The sequence below is a fragment of the Mycena indigotica genome (genome assembly GCF_014461135.1).
Source record: "Mycena indigotica strain 171206Taipei chromosome Unknown Mind.scaff0006, whole genome shotgun sequence".
NCBI lineage: Eukaryota > Fungi > Basidiomycota > Agaricomycetes > Agaricales > Mycenaceae > Mycena > Mycena indigotica.
Genome location: NW_023503005.1, coordinates 1,200,829 through 1,215,817, shown reverse-complemented (window position 1 = coordinate 1,215,817; position 14,989 = coordinate 1,200,829). Strand labels below are relative to the sequence as shown.

General features: G+C 55.6%; 1 protein-coding gene across 1 annotated transcript; it reads left to right on the top strand.

Moving 5' to 3' along the window:
* Nucleotides 1–8,790: 8,790 nt before the first annotated feature.
* On the top strand, nucleotides 8,791–12,942 carry MIND_00680100 (CxC2 domain-containing protein; the record flags this gene model as incomplete). Its single annotated transcript, XM_037363512.1, has 11 exons — nucleotides 8,791–9,138; nucleotides 9,188–9,212; nucleotides 9,708–9,742; nucleotides 9,792–10,351; nucleotides 10,648–10,752; nucleotides 10,799–11,196; nucleotides 11,250–11,423; nucleotides 11,475–11,607; nucleotides 11,655–11,706; nucleotides 11,753–12,491; nucleotides 12,542–12,942. 11 exons carry the CDS (start codon nucleotides 8,791–8,793, stop codon nucleotides 12,940–12,942), a joined length of 2,970 nt encoding a protein of 989 aa, XP_037219156.1.
* Nucleotides 12,943–14,989: the final 2,047 nt, after the last annotated feature.

The window sequence follows — 14,989 nt, the reverse complement described above, 5'->3', positions numbered from 1 at the left end:
TTGTTGCAAGAAGTCATCGTAGGGAAGGGAAGGAGGAAGCTTGATGTAAGAGACGGCGGGTCCGTCAGGAATAGAGAAGGTAATAGGTTCTAAGGCATTCGTTGAGTTGACATTGACGGAAAGAAGAAGCAGCGTTATAGGCGCACCTTCATTATTTTCTTCATTACCACTTTGCTCTTCTTCGTCATCAGAAATCTCGATTTGTTTCCCTTTATTCGTGCCCTTTCCACCTCCCGTTGTGGTCTTGTTTGACTTTATGCTCTTCCCAGCAACCTCCCTTCCACCATTATCCAGCTCTTCAGGTTCCTCCTCATATTCGTCGTCCTCGGACAGTTGCTCGTCTTCGTTGGAGAGTGGCGATGGGGTTCCCAGAATGGCAGAAAGGGCGTCGATGGCACCATCCGGAGCATCGCTGGTTACGTCGCTGAGGGAAGAGCTAGAGCGGCCGCTGGGAACGACAGCAAGGCTGGAGCTGGACGTCGAAGCGCGAGAACTGGTGGAGATGGGAGCCTGAGCCTTTGGAGGCATGCCAGCGTCTTTTCGTGGTCGGCCTCGAGGTCGCTTTGGGGGGTGGTTCAATGTCTGAGGCAGAGGAAACAGCGCGCTTGCGACTGCTCATCGTGCCAGAAGCGAAGAAGCACGCGTGATGTCACGAATCACGCGGCTGTCAAATGCTATCTGCTTGTTCTCAGCGAGCTGAGCTCTGCTGGAGCTGAAATGTCGTCAGGGGTGGGGGACAGTGGTACCTAACATATCCACTGTACCATATGGATGTATATAAATTTATTTGGCCCACTAAAAATCCAGCCATCAGGCTGCGCGCTGCCTTACTGCAGCAGGGTCAGATATACTTGCTTGACAGAAGCGACTACTCTATAAAATTTGCCTCAAAAACGGTTATTTTTGATACCAAATACATGTATGTACGATAAGAACTCATAGAGAAAAAAAATAAAAACCTCCCGGTTATAAAAAGTGCGGAGGTGATACTGCAATCAGCTGGTGCCAACTTTTTTGAAAACGGCAATAATTGCAAAAAAAAAAGATATACAAAAGAAACAAGATATAGTCCGAACCACAACGGGGAAGTCCTACGGGAGGGGGCCGACTTGACAAGGCGGCGCGAACGACGACAGCAAATGAAAAGACGGGGATACCCGAACGCCGAGACCCGAGTAGACGGGGAACTCAGGACGATGTCGCCGAAAGACGACCAACGATCCGCCTAAGCCTAATCCAGGTCCATCATGTCGAAGTTCAGGCCGTCCCGACGGCACACATCCGCATACACCTCTCGTTCAGCGGCCCGACGCTCTAAACCCTCCGGCGTCTCCCAGAATCCCGACCTCTCGCCCTCCGACCGGTGGATAGCCAGGAGAATGGCGCCCAGGTAACGGCACACGTCGGCAACATCCCGCGATGCTGTCAGGGACTCCAGCGAGTTCACCAACCGGAGGTCTGCGTCTAGAGAACGCATCGACGACAACTCTGCGAGGGCAGGGGTCCGAGCATCCGGAAAACCCCCGTCGGCCGAACGAACCGCCGATTGTTGCAACAGCAGCACGCCCAACGGCGACAAGCGTTGGTCGGCGGGCACCGACAGATCCCCATGCAACCGGCGAGACTCGGCGATAGCCCGATCCAAGTCCCACTCCCTCCCGAACCACAGGGAGACTCGAGGGAATGATGGCACCTGGAAACCCATAGTGGGATAAGAAGGGGGGCGGGTCTTACCCGCAGGAGCGTGCGGCCGGAACGACGCTTCTCCTGACGAGCGATCCGCGACAGGGGGGGTTGGCCGGCGGAAATTGGGGCGAGGTCTCGGCCGGGAGCAACCCGGCGATGGTGGGGGAGACGGCGAGCGCACGGGGGAGGGGGAGGAGTCCCGAGAAGACCCTGGCGAAAGGACGACCGGGCGGCGGCGACGACGGCCCGAAGAAGGCCCGACTGTCGGGGTCGGGCCCGGTCCTCGTTTGAACGGGGCAAATAGGAGAACAAGAAGGATCGGTACGGGACCGATGCGGACAGCCCGACTAGATCAGCGAAGCGGGGATCGGGACGCAGCAGCGCAAACTCACCATCCTCGACTTGACGCTCCCAAAATTCGAAGGAAAACTCGCGCAGATCCGTGGAACGAGCCTTGTACGCATCTGTGTAAGGGCAACCCCGGAGGCCTGAGATCAAGGTCCTAGCAGGGGAGGATCCAAAGAGAAGAAACTCTAAGGGTCCGCCTGCTAGGTAGCTGACTATATACTGCTTGTCCGTAGCTGCCGCTGTCGGGCACAGAAGGCTTGGGCGGCGTCGCAGGCGAGGTCCCAGGGCGACCGTCGGGAGGGCGTTGACGGATCGGTGATTGTGCGGGCGAGATGGAGGGCCGGACCGAGGTCGGAACCGGAGTCGGACCGGAATCGGGCGCGTCTCCGGGCCGAAGGGAGGTTCCCTGACATCACCCCCCCTTTGAATGCGGCGTCCCGCGCATAGACCGGAACGGGATCGAGTCGAAGGTCGCGGAGGCGATGTGTCGTGGCTTGCCAGGGTACTTACGATAGAACTCCGCAATTTTCTCCGGGGCGAAGATGCGGTCGAAGCGGACCCATTGGTCGTGCGATGCGTCGTAGCCTTTCCATCTGACGAAGTAGTTCAGCCGTTTATACCTCACCCGTGACCCTTGCGTCCAGGATTTCCTCTACTTCCCACTCCGGGACTCCGTCCTCGAGGTCCGGAGGGGGTTGGTCGTAGCCGGGGCGTCCGTCGAAGGGGTCGTCCTGGGCGAGCTCGAGCTTGACGACGGGGAAGACCGGGTGGAGCTTCGAGTAGCGCGGAGGGAGGTCGAGCTTGTAGGCACCTTTGCTGATCTCCTTGGACTATCTTGAACGGTCCGAGGCGGCGATGGGAGAACTTTTCCGAGGGGCGAGTCGTCCTGATGTCAGAGGCATCCAGCCAAACACGGTCGTCAACCTTAAACTCCGGAGACGGAGTCCGTCTCCGGTCGTAGTAGCGCTTGTACTCCTCTTTGGCCTTAGTGAGCGCGGCCTTGGCTTCAGCAACACCAGTGGCGATCCGGTCGCAGAACTCGTTCACTGACTCCATGGCGGAACGGACTCCGGGTTCAAGCCCATGCGGGGAGCCGTCCCTGTCCCGTCATGAAGGGGACCTGCTGCGTGGAGGAGTGAGCGTGGTTGTTGTAGGCAAACTCCGCGGCCGGAATCAGCTCATCCCAGTCGTCCTGCTGGTAGTTGGTGAAGATCCGCAAGTACTGCTCCAGCTCCTGGTTGACGCGCTCTGTCTGACCGTCTGTCTGTGGGTGGTACGCGGTGGACGTGGCGGGCTTGATGCTGATTAGACGCCAAAGTTCTCGGGTGAAGTCCGCGATGAACTGCGAGCCGCGGTCGGAGACGTACTTCTCTGGAGTCCCATGGTGCCGCCAGACATTCCGGTAGTAGAGGCGGGCTGCCCCTACTGCATCGACCGTCGTATGACACTCTGAGAAGTGGGTGCGCTTTCCGAGGGTGTCAACGATGACCATGATCGCGTCGTACCCATGGGCTTTGGGAAGCTCTACGATGAAGTCGACGGAGACGGTATGCCAGCGTTCCGGGGGCGTTTCCGTGGGGTGCAGTTCTCCGTGGGGCAGTCTCCGGAGTGCCTTGGTGCGACAGCACAAGTCACAGGTCGCAACATACCGGCCGATATGGCGAGACATCTGAGGCCACCAGTAGTTCCGGGAGACCAACTCCAGGGTCTTGAAACGACCTGCGTGTCCGGCGACTCGGGTGTCATGGCAGAGCTCGATGATGCGTCTCCGGAGGTCCTTGTCCTTTGGTACGACGATCTTTCCTCGGAAATGGAGAAGACCGCCGGAGACGGCCCATTCGTCAGAACGTGAGGAGCGGGGGCCTCGAGCTTGACCTTGAACCTTAAGAAGTTGCCGGGCCGCTAGTGCGACGGGCCCTCTCAGGTCAGGCTCACCGGAGAGGGCATCACGGATGTCACGGAGGAGTTCAGAGCCGGGACCGGAAACGGAAACGCCCTCGAGTGCACGGACGTGGAAGAGTTCAGGCCGCAGAAGGACGACATCGGAGTTGTCAGAATCGACTCCGTGGTCGGGTCTCCGGGAGAGGGCGTCAGGCCGACCCATATCGCGGCCAGGCTTGTGGTGCAGCGTGAAGTCGAACCGGGAGAGGTACAGAGACCACCGGGCCTGTCTCCGGTTGAGGTGCTGCGTCTTCCTGAAGTACTCCAAATTCTTATGGTCAGTCCAAATCTCGACAGGGTGTGCGGCGCCCTCGAGGAAGTGTCTATACTCCTCGAGTGCGCGGATGATCGCGAGCATCTCCTTGTCGTGGATTTCGTAGTTGCGCTGGACATCATTTAAGCTTTTGGAATAGAATGCTACAGGGTGCCACTTCCCCGGGGCGGATTGTGAAAGAACCGCCCCGTCGCATAATCAGAGCTGTCCGCCTCGAGTCGGAAAGGCCGTGTGTCGTCCGGAATCGCCAGGACCAGTTCCGAGGTGACCGCGTCCTTGATCGCTTGGAACGCGGAGGCCTCCGCGTCGCCCCAAGTCCATTGCTGGTCCTTCTTGGTGAGCACGAAAAGAGGGCGCGCAAGGGTCGAGAAGTCCCGAATGAACCTGCGGTAGAAGTTAGCGAACCCAAGGAACTGCTGAATGTCCTTCTTGTTTTCCGGAGTCGGCCAAGCGGAGACGCCTGCGACCTTGACGGCGTCCATTTCGACGTGGTTGTGGGAGATGATGACTCCGAGGTACTCGATTGACGATTTTTCAAAGTCGCACTTCTCCACTCGAAGGTACAACTTGTGCTCCCGGAGTCGCCGTAAGACCTCCTGGACAATCTGTCGGTGTTTCCGGAGGTCGGAATGGGCGATCAGGATGTCGTCAAGGTAGATCATGACGTCTCCGGAGAGGATGAGATCCTGGAAAATGTCATTCATCATCGTTTGGAACGTCGCGGGAGAGTTTGTCAGGCCGAAATACATCACTAAGGGCTCGAACAGGCCTCGGTTAGTCCGGAAAGCCGCTTTCCACTCGTCACCTTCCTTGATCCGGACGTTGTTGAAGCCCCAACGGACGTCGAGTTTGGTGAAGTAACGAGCGCCTTTGAGCCGGTTGATGAGGTCGTTGATCAGCAGAAGGGGGTACCGGTTTTTGACAGTCATCGCGTTGAGAGCACGGTAGTCCTGGACGAAGCGGAGTCCGCCGTCCTTCTTCTTGACGAAGAAGACCGGAGACGCCATCGGAGACTTGGAGGGGCGAATCCGGCCCGTCGAAAGCCCTTCCTCGATGAACGTGTCGAGCTCGCGTTGCTCGAGGGGCGAGATGGGGTACACCTTGCAGTTGGTGGGCTTAGCGTCAGGGACGAGTTCAATGGCGTGGTCCCAGGCTCTCCGCTCCGGTAGCGTGTCGAAGGACTCCTTGTTGAAGACGTCCTGGAACTCCTTAGCCCAGTCCGGGATCTCGGAGGGCGGAGGGGCGGAGTTCCTGGCAAAGGCTTTGGCCAGGCGTTGCGAGACAGTACTGCCAGCGCGTATCTCCTCCGAGGGGCGGAACGAGGTGTAGAAGATGCGGTCACCATCTTCAAGCTGACCATCGTCATCGTCGTCGTCGGAGTCCGGCGTCAGATCAGGCAGGCCGGAGTCGTCACCGGAGACGGAATCGTCTCCGTCATCAGACCCAGAAAGGTCCATGGCGCAGACCGAGGGGAACGGGCCGGAGCGGAGGCGCTTCTGAAGCGACCGGAGTCGCCGCAACTCGGTCCGTTCGACCCGCTCTTCCTCACGGCAGGTCGAGCAATTGCGGGGGCACCGTGTCATCTTGACCTCCTTGGTTTCCCAATTGATCTCTGGGTTATGTTTCCGCAACCAGGAATACCCCAGGATGAGGTCTTGCTTGCCAAGATGGGTGACGGCCAGCTGAACTCGTTCGGCATGGCCCTTGTAGCCACCTGTCCTGCCCTAATCTAGCAACAGATCAGATGTGTCGTTCGGACCCAAACGTGACATCTCCTCGGTATGAAAATTCATCATTTCTCTTACTCTTTGACAATACTCTCCCAGAAACCCCCCAACTGGACTTCTCCCTGAGCTCGGTGCTGCCCGGGCGGCCTGCCGCTGCCATCAACGGCGCGGCGGCGTCACTTGGCGTGACCCGTGACCCGGCCTTCCTGTGCTGCTTGCCGCTGACCGTGTGCCTGTCCATCGCCGTCACCGTCCATCACCGTCACCGTCGCGCGCTCCCCATCGGGCCTCGGCGCTGACGTCACAGCGCGATCACCGCGTGACGGGCGCGTGGCTCTATCCGCTGCCACGTCAACCACTCTGCTCACCGTCCGCCCGCTCGCTGCCGCCGCCGCCGTCGCGCTCCGGCCGCGGTCTCACAGCGCGGTCACCGCGTGGCGCGGCCCTGTCAGCGGCCTCGCTGCCCTCCCGCCGCGCACCTCCAGCGACCGCTATCTGCTCTCTGCTGTCTGCTGTCCACCTACGACGTCGCCCTCGTGCTCAATGCCGCGCTCGCCGTTGCCGGTGCATCAGCCACGCGCTGACTTGTGATGTTACGCGTGGCCACATCGACTGACGACCACCCCTCACCTCCCCGCTGCCCGCTCGCTGCCTCCGCGCCACGCGATCCCCACGTACTTAACCCGGCAACGTCGACCCAGCCAGACACGTTGCCTGCGTGCCTAGTTGCTGATGCCGCTCTCGTTGCCCACAGGTCGGCGCCGCGGACACGTCACAATGACATCGCGTAACCCCGCCCGCTGTCAGCTGCTATATCAGCACACTGGTTCTTCCGACTTCGCTGGCATTCTAGTTGCCTCCACGTCGGTCTACGCTGCGCCTCTGGCCGACGCACTGGCGACGCAAACTTGAAGTTGCCTGACGTGTGTAGATGTCTGCCCACCACGGCTTGTTTGCCGACTAACTGGTCCAGACTCTCGACACCCTAGCGAACCCTCAAGTCCGTCTTCCCCTCCTTTCGGCCCTCCTTCCAACCGACGTCGTCCGGCGGGCCCGCGATCAACAGACAGTGCATGCGCACAAAGGGCCACATCCAGACGACCACTGTCCTGCCCATCCCTGCGTTTCAGCTTCGTGGGCTGATCGACTAGCTGGCGACGATGGTTCAATGGCGTTTCATGAGGCCTTGGCCATCATCCTGCGTTGCGCGCGTCCTACGATGGGGCCTTTCCTCCCCATTCCGCCGCGCAACGTGAGTCTCAATATCGAGCTGCATCTTTTCACTCTGAACCGACCGGCTTTCGTGGGACGATCGACTAGCCAATGGTGCAATGCCCCGCTGGACCGGCCGTACGCACAGCTTAGTGAGTGGCGGCTGACGCCGATGAGGGTCGTGCTGCCCGCGCGGTCATGCGACACATGTAAGGGCAGCCGGAGCTTGCCCGGCGCCGCGGGCGGCACATCATCGAGCGCGTGGAGGCCGGGCGCAGCCCGCAGTCCATGCGCCGTCCACAAGCGAAAACTGGTATGTGGTCGCGGACTCACAGTACTTATTTGTCTGCGGGTTGCGCGCAGGGGGAGCGTGCCGACGTGCAGGTCGGCGGGTATGATCACCGCGCATCTTGTACTGCTGTCGCCAGATGCCACAACCACTCAAGTATCGAACAGAGGACGAGCGGCGCGCCGCGGCGTGAGAATCTCGCCGAAGATACGAGAATGGCCCCAGGTATGTCCCTCCTCTCGGTATCATCCGCTGACTAGCCACTGGTTCAGAGGTCCCATTGTACGAGCAGACTATCAGCGTCGGAAAAAGAACAAAAGGAAGCAAAAACCGCTAACTCTTGAAGATCTACCTCCTTTGCCCACCGAACTGGTGCGGCAGGCTGCTTTCACTCTACCCGCCGACGACGACGAATGGTTTTCTCGGGGGAAGGAATGGAAACATAACCGGGCTATTCCCCTACCAATTAACTCCGCCATACGATGTCTCTGACTTCATAAATGTGCCGCCTCGACCATTTGACAATCTCTTGCAGCTGGTCAGCGCTATCCATGGCTACCAAGCCTGGGGGGAGGAGGAACTGGAGGAGGAATACGTATACTGGGCTCGCAACTGGTCTCGCAAGGACTCCCTCCAACAGTCCAAGAGGGAATTGGACTCAGCAAGGCAATCCTGGGCTCTTCTAGTCATTCTCCAGAGTGACATTGACATCGACGGAGGAGCTGTAATTCCCGTGAAGGAGGCTCAGGTACAGTCAGAATATATGGCAATGGTCAAGGTGCATTTGGGGTGGGCTGCGCGCCGCTGTGTCCGCCTTCGAACGCTGGCTTTTCTGTAGCCTGGCTTTGCAACCGACAGATATGACATCACTCACTGGCGCCCTGCCTAACACATGCGTCTCTCCGACCCAACTCTCCGACGGTCGCGCACTGATTCCCTTTCCGTCCACCCTCCGTGACAGCCACTCGCCGACTCCCGCTCTCTAGCTACGTTGATTACATCATCAGTCGAGACTCCATTCGGACCATTCCCCAAAACCGTGTACATACGAGCCATTCGGACCATTGCAAAACCGTGTACATACGAGATGTCTTGATAGAGCGAGCTGGCGTGGTATGGCGTAGCGTGAAGAACAGTAATACTTAGCTATTTCTTCTTCTGTATTTTTTTGCTGAGAAAGAATTTTTTGCCTCATATATTCGATCGGCCGAAGATCATATCATATCATATGATTTACATCATTCGATGGCTTGATTGTTTGGTCACCTCGTCACTCTACTGTCACCTCTTGGTCACATCACCTTTGCGTGGCCATGTCCTCATCGTCTCAACCAACCCGCAAACGTCGCGCAACGGCTCCTGTGCGTGTTAGGCACCACATCATGTCAGTGGAGGAGCTTATTGGCGCCCCACCCGACGCGCCCTTGAGCACCTCTCTGCATCATGTCACCAGCGACAATCAACGCGTCAATACCGAGACTATTCTTGTCGAGCCTACTTCACCAGTCAAACGAGCTCGCCTTGACCATCTGCACCGTCAACAAGCAACTGTCAATCTCATGCCCACCGAGGACCCAGAGAGATATGAAATGGGCTTGGAAGCCGAGGAGGGCGATAATGAGCACGAGGAGACCAACGCCAATCGACATAGCCTGCCTGCCGTATGTAGACCCATTCCTTTTCACTCTAGCCACTCTAAAAGTGCCTCAGGACCCCGCAATGGATAGATGGATGCGTGAATTTCGGGATCCGTTCCTCCATTGTCTTCTATGGCGCGAGGGAAGAGGGAAGGGAGGGGAAATATGCGCAGCTTGTGGGGACAGCACCCTTCCTGCCATATATCGCTGTTCATCCTGTTTTGGTGGAGCCATGTGGTGTCATGTTGAACAGGCAAGCACAGAGGTCTGAGGTCAACAGTGAGAAACTCTAGATTGGATGTACAAGGAAGACTTGCCTGAGGTCAACAGTGAGAAACTGGAGACCTCAGAGCGAAACTAGACTACTTATATATGTATGAGTATGTATCTAGTATGCATCTAGTATGTATCTAGTATCAATCTAGGAAGGATGTGTAACAGTAAAGGAACAATGTGTATCAGATATGTATCAGATAGCTAACAGAGACCATGTAACACAGAGATAAGACGAGATTGAGAGAGATAGGACAAGATAGAATGAGACTGAATGAAGCCAATAGTACAGATTTCAACATGTCAAGCCTATTGTGTAGCTGCTCATTGCGCTAACCCCCTGCACTTTATCGAGGTGAGTGATGAATTATATTTTGAAGACTCTACTGACTAGATTTGCACAGAAATGGACTGGCGTGTACTTTACGAGGACAACCCTTCGTGCCATTGGCCTACGAGTCCAACTGGCCCATCCTCCCAACGAAATCTGCGAGCGCCCAGTGGCAGGACGAAGGGACTTCGTCGTCTTGGCAGCCAATGGGATACATGAAGTTGCCGTAGACTTCTGCGGCTGTATGGATCACGATGCCGACCATGTTCAATTGTTGAAGGCCGGCTGGTACCCTGCAACGACAGAGTTTCCGCGAACCGCTGCTACCTTCTCCTGCTTGGACCGCTTTCATTATCTTTCCTTGCATGGGAAAACGACGACATACGACTTCTACTCTGCACTCGAGTCTTCGACCGATGGAACCGGTATTAAGCCCCCTGATCGATACTCAGTTTTCATGCGAATGTCACGCCAATACCGTCATCTGCTGTTGCTCAAACGAAAGGGCCGTGGTCACGACCGCTTTGGTGTCTTGGGAACCGCACCAGGAGAACTTGCCACTCGTTGTCCCGCCTGTCCACGACCTGGTGTTAACTTACTGGACGGATGGCAGAATGCGCCTCCCGAAGATCGGTAAATCTCTTCAAACCTCAAGAGCTGTATTGAGGAAATCAAGGTGTCTATATATCATGTTTATCGCCATGGATGCGTGTTTCCGCCTGAAACGTCGGTCAATCTCCAACAAGTTACGCGATCCGGGTCTCGGAACTGGGTGGGCCTACATGGTCGAATGGGAACCGTATCGGGCTCATCTATTGACTATAATGGACGAACAAGAGGCGCGTGAAGCTACAGATTGCTGGCTTTGACTGACTTTGACTGTAGATGAGTACCTGTAGTGGTCTTGCCGCCTTAGATCATGCCAACAGCAAATTCTCCCGTGGTTACAGTGTAACCGGTGTCGGCATGGGCGTTTGCGCAAGACATGAGTTCGTCTTGCCTAACGGGGTCGGAGATTTACAGGCTGGCGAGCGGTAGGTCAAATAGACCTGGTCAAATTCATGTATTAACGAAGTCCAGATACGGGAACATGGACTATATCTTTAGCTCATTCATGCGGCATATCGACGCTCGTTTATGGAAAATCCTCTCATACGATATCGTTTGTCAATGGATCAAAAAACTCATTGAGCGACTGGCCAACCTTCCGCCGCTTGTTCGTCTTCGTCTCGCTTTGGGTTTAATTCGTTTTGCGATTCCCAAGATGCACATCAAAGGCCATCTTATCTTGTGCCAAATCCTATTTTCGTTGATGCTCATCCTCGGCTCGGGTATGACAGATGGCGAGGGTATCGAGCGACCCTGGAGCATGATTGGCGGCATTGCGGGCAGCACACGGGTTTGTGGTCCAGGCGCGCGTTGGGATCAGCTGGACGACCATTGGTCATTTTGGAATTGGACGAAGCTGCTCCATCTTGGTAGGCATCCTCGTGACTGCCTTGTTATATGATACTGACTATCGAACTCTCAGCGGCCTTGTTGCGGCGGAGGACCGACAACGCTAAGAAAGAGCTGGTGAAACAAGAACTCGACTTCGAACAGTTATCGATTGGCCACATTGATCGCGTACTGGATTGGAAAAAGCAAGTGGATGAATTTGAGGCCGACAACACAAAGCCTAATCCCTACGGGTACAAATCCGACGGTAAGTTGACGTTGTTATGAAATCTCGATCTTATCGACTGACTTGACTTAGGTATGACTGAGGCTGCAGTCCGCAAGATGCTTGAAGAACAAGAAGCCGAAGAAGAGAAGTCTGGGGCACTTCCCATTCACGACGTCTCCCCCACGGAATTCATAGTTGCCTTGTTAGATGCGGAGGGCGACCAGTACGTTTTTTTTTGGACTGGTCTTATATATCTCATGTCGTTGAAAGGCGTCGCATCCGGGGACTGGTCGAGGTCGGCAAGAAACGCTCCTCATCTGGAGTTAGCCTTCGTCGACAAAGACGCAAAACTAAATCGTACCATCAAGCGCTTGCGGACTCTCCAAGCGACATATATGCCTGCTGCTCTCCGGCGTTTGGAAGCTCTTCACCTGCCTCAAGATACTCTAGCAGAGCGCGTGCCCCTCATTCCCCCATTCGCCCTTACTCCCGTCGAACGCGATAATGGTGGCTGTCGAGAGGGACTGGTCGTTGTCGAGCGGGCTTTGCGAGATGCTCAGTGTCGCTCGTCGTTGACGAGCCTGCAACTTCAACTGCATGTCAAATCACGACTTTTGACTTACAAGAAGAACAACTCGCGCGCGCAAGCGATGAATACACGCTCAAGATCCTTGGTAGACCAGAATGAGCGGAAAATCTTGCTATATTCCGAAAAATACCAGCATGCTTGGCGAGCATTGGTAGCTCTTGATGGAGACGACGACTTGATGTCGTGGCGCAAGCTCGAGAAGAAGGATATCAGATGTATGGAGGATGCTGAGGAGGTCTCGCGAGCAGAGCGGAAGCGCGAAAGGGCAGAACGGAATGAACGCTCCCAAGACTTGGCTCTAGCGCGAGCTGGGCTTGTTGCTCTGCCGAGGGGTCCTATACCTATGGAGACTAGCGATGCGGAAGAAGACGAAACAGAGGCTCAACGACCTGCCGCACATCCAGATCGACGACATGCGGCTCGGGAAGCTAATGCTCTGTTCAAACACGGAGAAAGTAGACGTCAGGTATCGTGGATCTGGAGCAATGTCCACAATTCTACTGAAGGAGTTGAAGAAGGTGTGTGGCGGGGCACAAATGCCGTTTTATGCCCTAATTGCTAATTTCAGCTCTGCGCATCGAATGGGCGAAGTCCTACGCGCGAACTCGTCGTTGGAAGGAAGAAGTCAGGATATTGGCTGCTGAATGGGAAAGGCTGCCGCTCTCCTTTGGCACTGAGGAGCAGGCGTGGCTTACTCGCGGGAAGAAGGTCGACATAAGCGGACTGGGAGGGGAGGTCGCGGAGGGCATGATTGCGTATGCGACGAAACAAGCGGATATGTTCCGGAATCTCGCGGCCCGGGCGGAGATTGTCCGAACAAGTCCGAAGTTGGCACGAGGAAAGCGGGGCGCAAGAGTGGTTAACATGGTCTACCTATCTTACGACGACGACAGGGACATTGTCGATGGGCTTGTTGACGCAGATGATGAGGACGAGCATGGTAACGCGAGTGACGATGATGAAATGTAATTATATAAATGTTACAATGATTACTTGCATTATTTGCCTCAGAAATAGCTTGATCGACTTGCCCCGGCCCTGTTGCCGTGTCCCCGAGACTGATCTAGATGCGGGCCATAATGAGATCAACTTCTGATGATGGTCCGAGTGTTTCCTGACCCCTGCCGGCGCTCCGGGGGTTGATCCCCAAACCCCCGAAGTGTTGTGCAAAACATTTTTGGGCAATAGCCCAAGTGTTGCGCAAAAAATGAGCTGCAGCAGGTGGGCTCCTCCGCGCCTCGTACGCCTCTGTTGACTGGTGCTCGGGCTCCTCCGAGCGTTGCCGAAGCCGCCCCGCGATCTCGGTTCTGTACGCTACGTCGTAGTCGACGAACTCGTATGCGGTGTTTTCGACGTTTTCGTCGCTGTGGTTTCGCGCCAACACCAAGATGGTGTTTTGGTTGCCGTGGGCGTACATCAGCAGGTTGTCGATATCTTCTTCGTTATCACGCTAGAGATCGGTTAGTACTTCGGATTGTCCGCTGAAGTCCGATAATGTACCAACGCCTGGTTGACTTCTGCCAACCCCTTCTGTGTCGCGTTCAACTCCATCGTCATGCTCTTGACGCCCTCGCCGTACACCCCCAACCCGTCCTCCAAGTCCTGCACCCTTCAGCGCAGTCGCGCCAACTCCGAACTCGAGCCGCCGCCAGACGCGAACCGCTGCTCGAGGAGTCTCCGGCGAGCCTCCTGTGGCGTCGCGAAGGTCGCCACTTCTGCTTCTGGCGACGGCAGCGGGTGCACGAGGGTCCTGGCCCAGGGGCGCAAGGGCCTCCCTGTCCGCAGTTGGGCAACGACTGCATCGCTTGCATTCTGTCAAGTTGAGTTAGTACGGAGCCTTCGGATGATCCGCCACGCACCGACTGGAGGCAGTTCGGCCTCGTTCGGCCCGTCCGAATCGCTGGGCGTTTCCTCCCTAGCCGGCTCCTTGCCCTTGCGGGACTTCTTCTTTGGGGCGGCCTTTTTGCTCGGCCCCTTATTGTTTTGGCTGGGCGGCTGACGGTTGGGTGCTGCGGACGACATGGGGGAAATTGATGGCAATGGTCGGTTCCTCCGCCTCCTTATATGGCGAAATTTTCGGCCATCACCGGCTGGTCACGTTTTGTTCTAGATGGTTCTATGACTCTCGGGGTGAGAGTCTTAATGGGGGAGTACTGTTATATCCCGTGCATCTTCGGATGCTCTGAGGGTTCTCCTTGGAGCGCAACAGGGTTTTTACGCGATGAAGGTATCTGAGCGTTTCCCTTCAAACAGTTAATCTGCACGCAGACTCTATCGGACCTGTTCGGACTCTCCGCCCATCAACTCGGATCTTTACCCATTTGGACTTTGGTTTGTTTACTTATATCCGTTAGGCGTTCACCTTGTTTCCTTTGCCTCATGTATGTCTTCTTGTTCCCCTTACTTACTATGCCTTTGTACTTAACCCGCAGGGAGATCCTGCGGACCACATCGGATCTCCCTGCGAGGTTTACCACTTAGTATGAATACTCATACTCTACACTCCTGTACTTCCGTTTCGTTATTAACGTTTCTTGCCTCGCTCTCCGCTCTCATCCGACTCCCTCCTCGTCCTAAGCCTTTATCACCTTCGGCTTCTCCGAACGTATCCGTTGGAGTTTACGTATTTGTTCAGACTTGCTTTCGGCCTGCAAGACGTGTAGTCGCTCACTCCGATATAGTGTTGTGATAGCCACTCGGTTTTGCTTCGGACTTTCCACTACTTCCCTTCGGTTCTGCACGGCACTTAACAGGTGGTGTCTTTAGACTAATAGGGATTTTACTAATAATATTGTCATTGATTATTTCAACAAAGTAAAAAACATACAAGACACGGAACACTTTCTCATAAACTGTTCCCAGTATGATTTGCTTTCTCAAATCCTTGATATCAATATCAAGTAGTTTGAGAAATGTTTTAAGCTCTTCAATTGATTGATGGACATTCATAGTCATGGTTTGTCAATAAGAAAGATAAATTATGTAATTCGTCAAATTATTCATGATGAATAACATC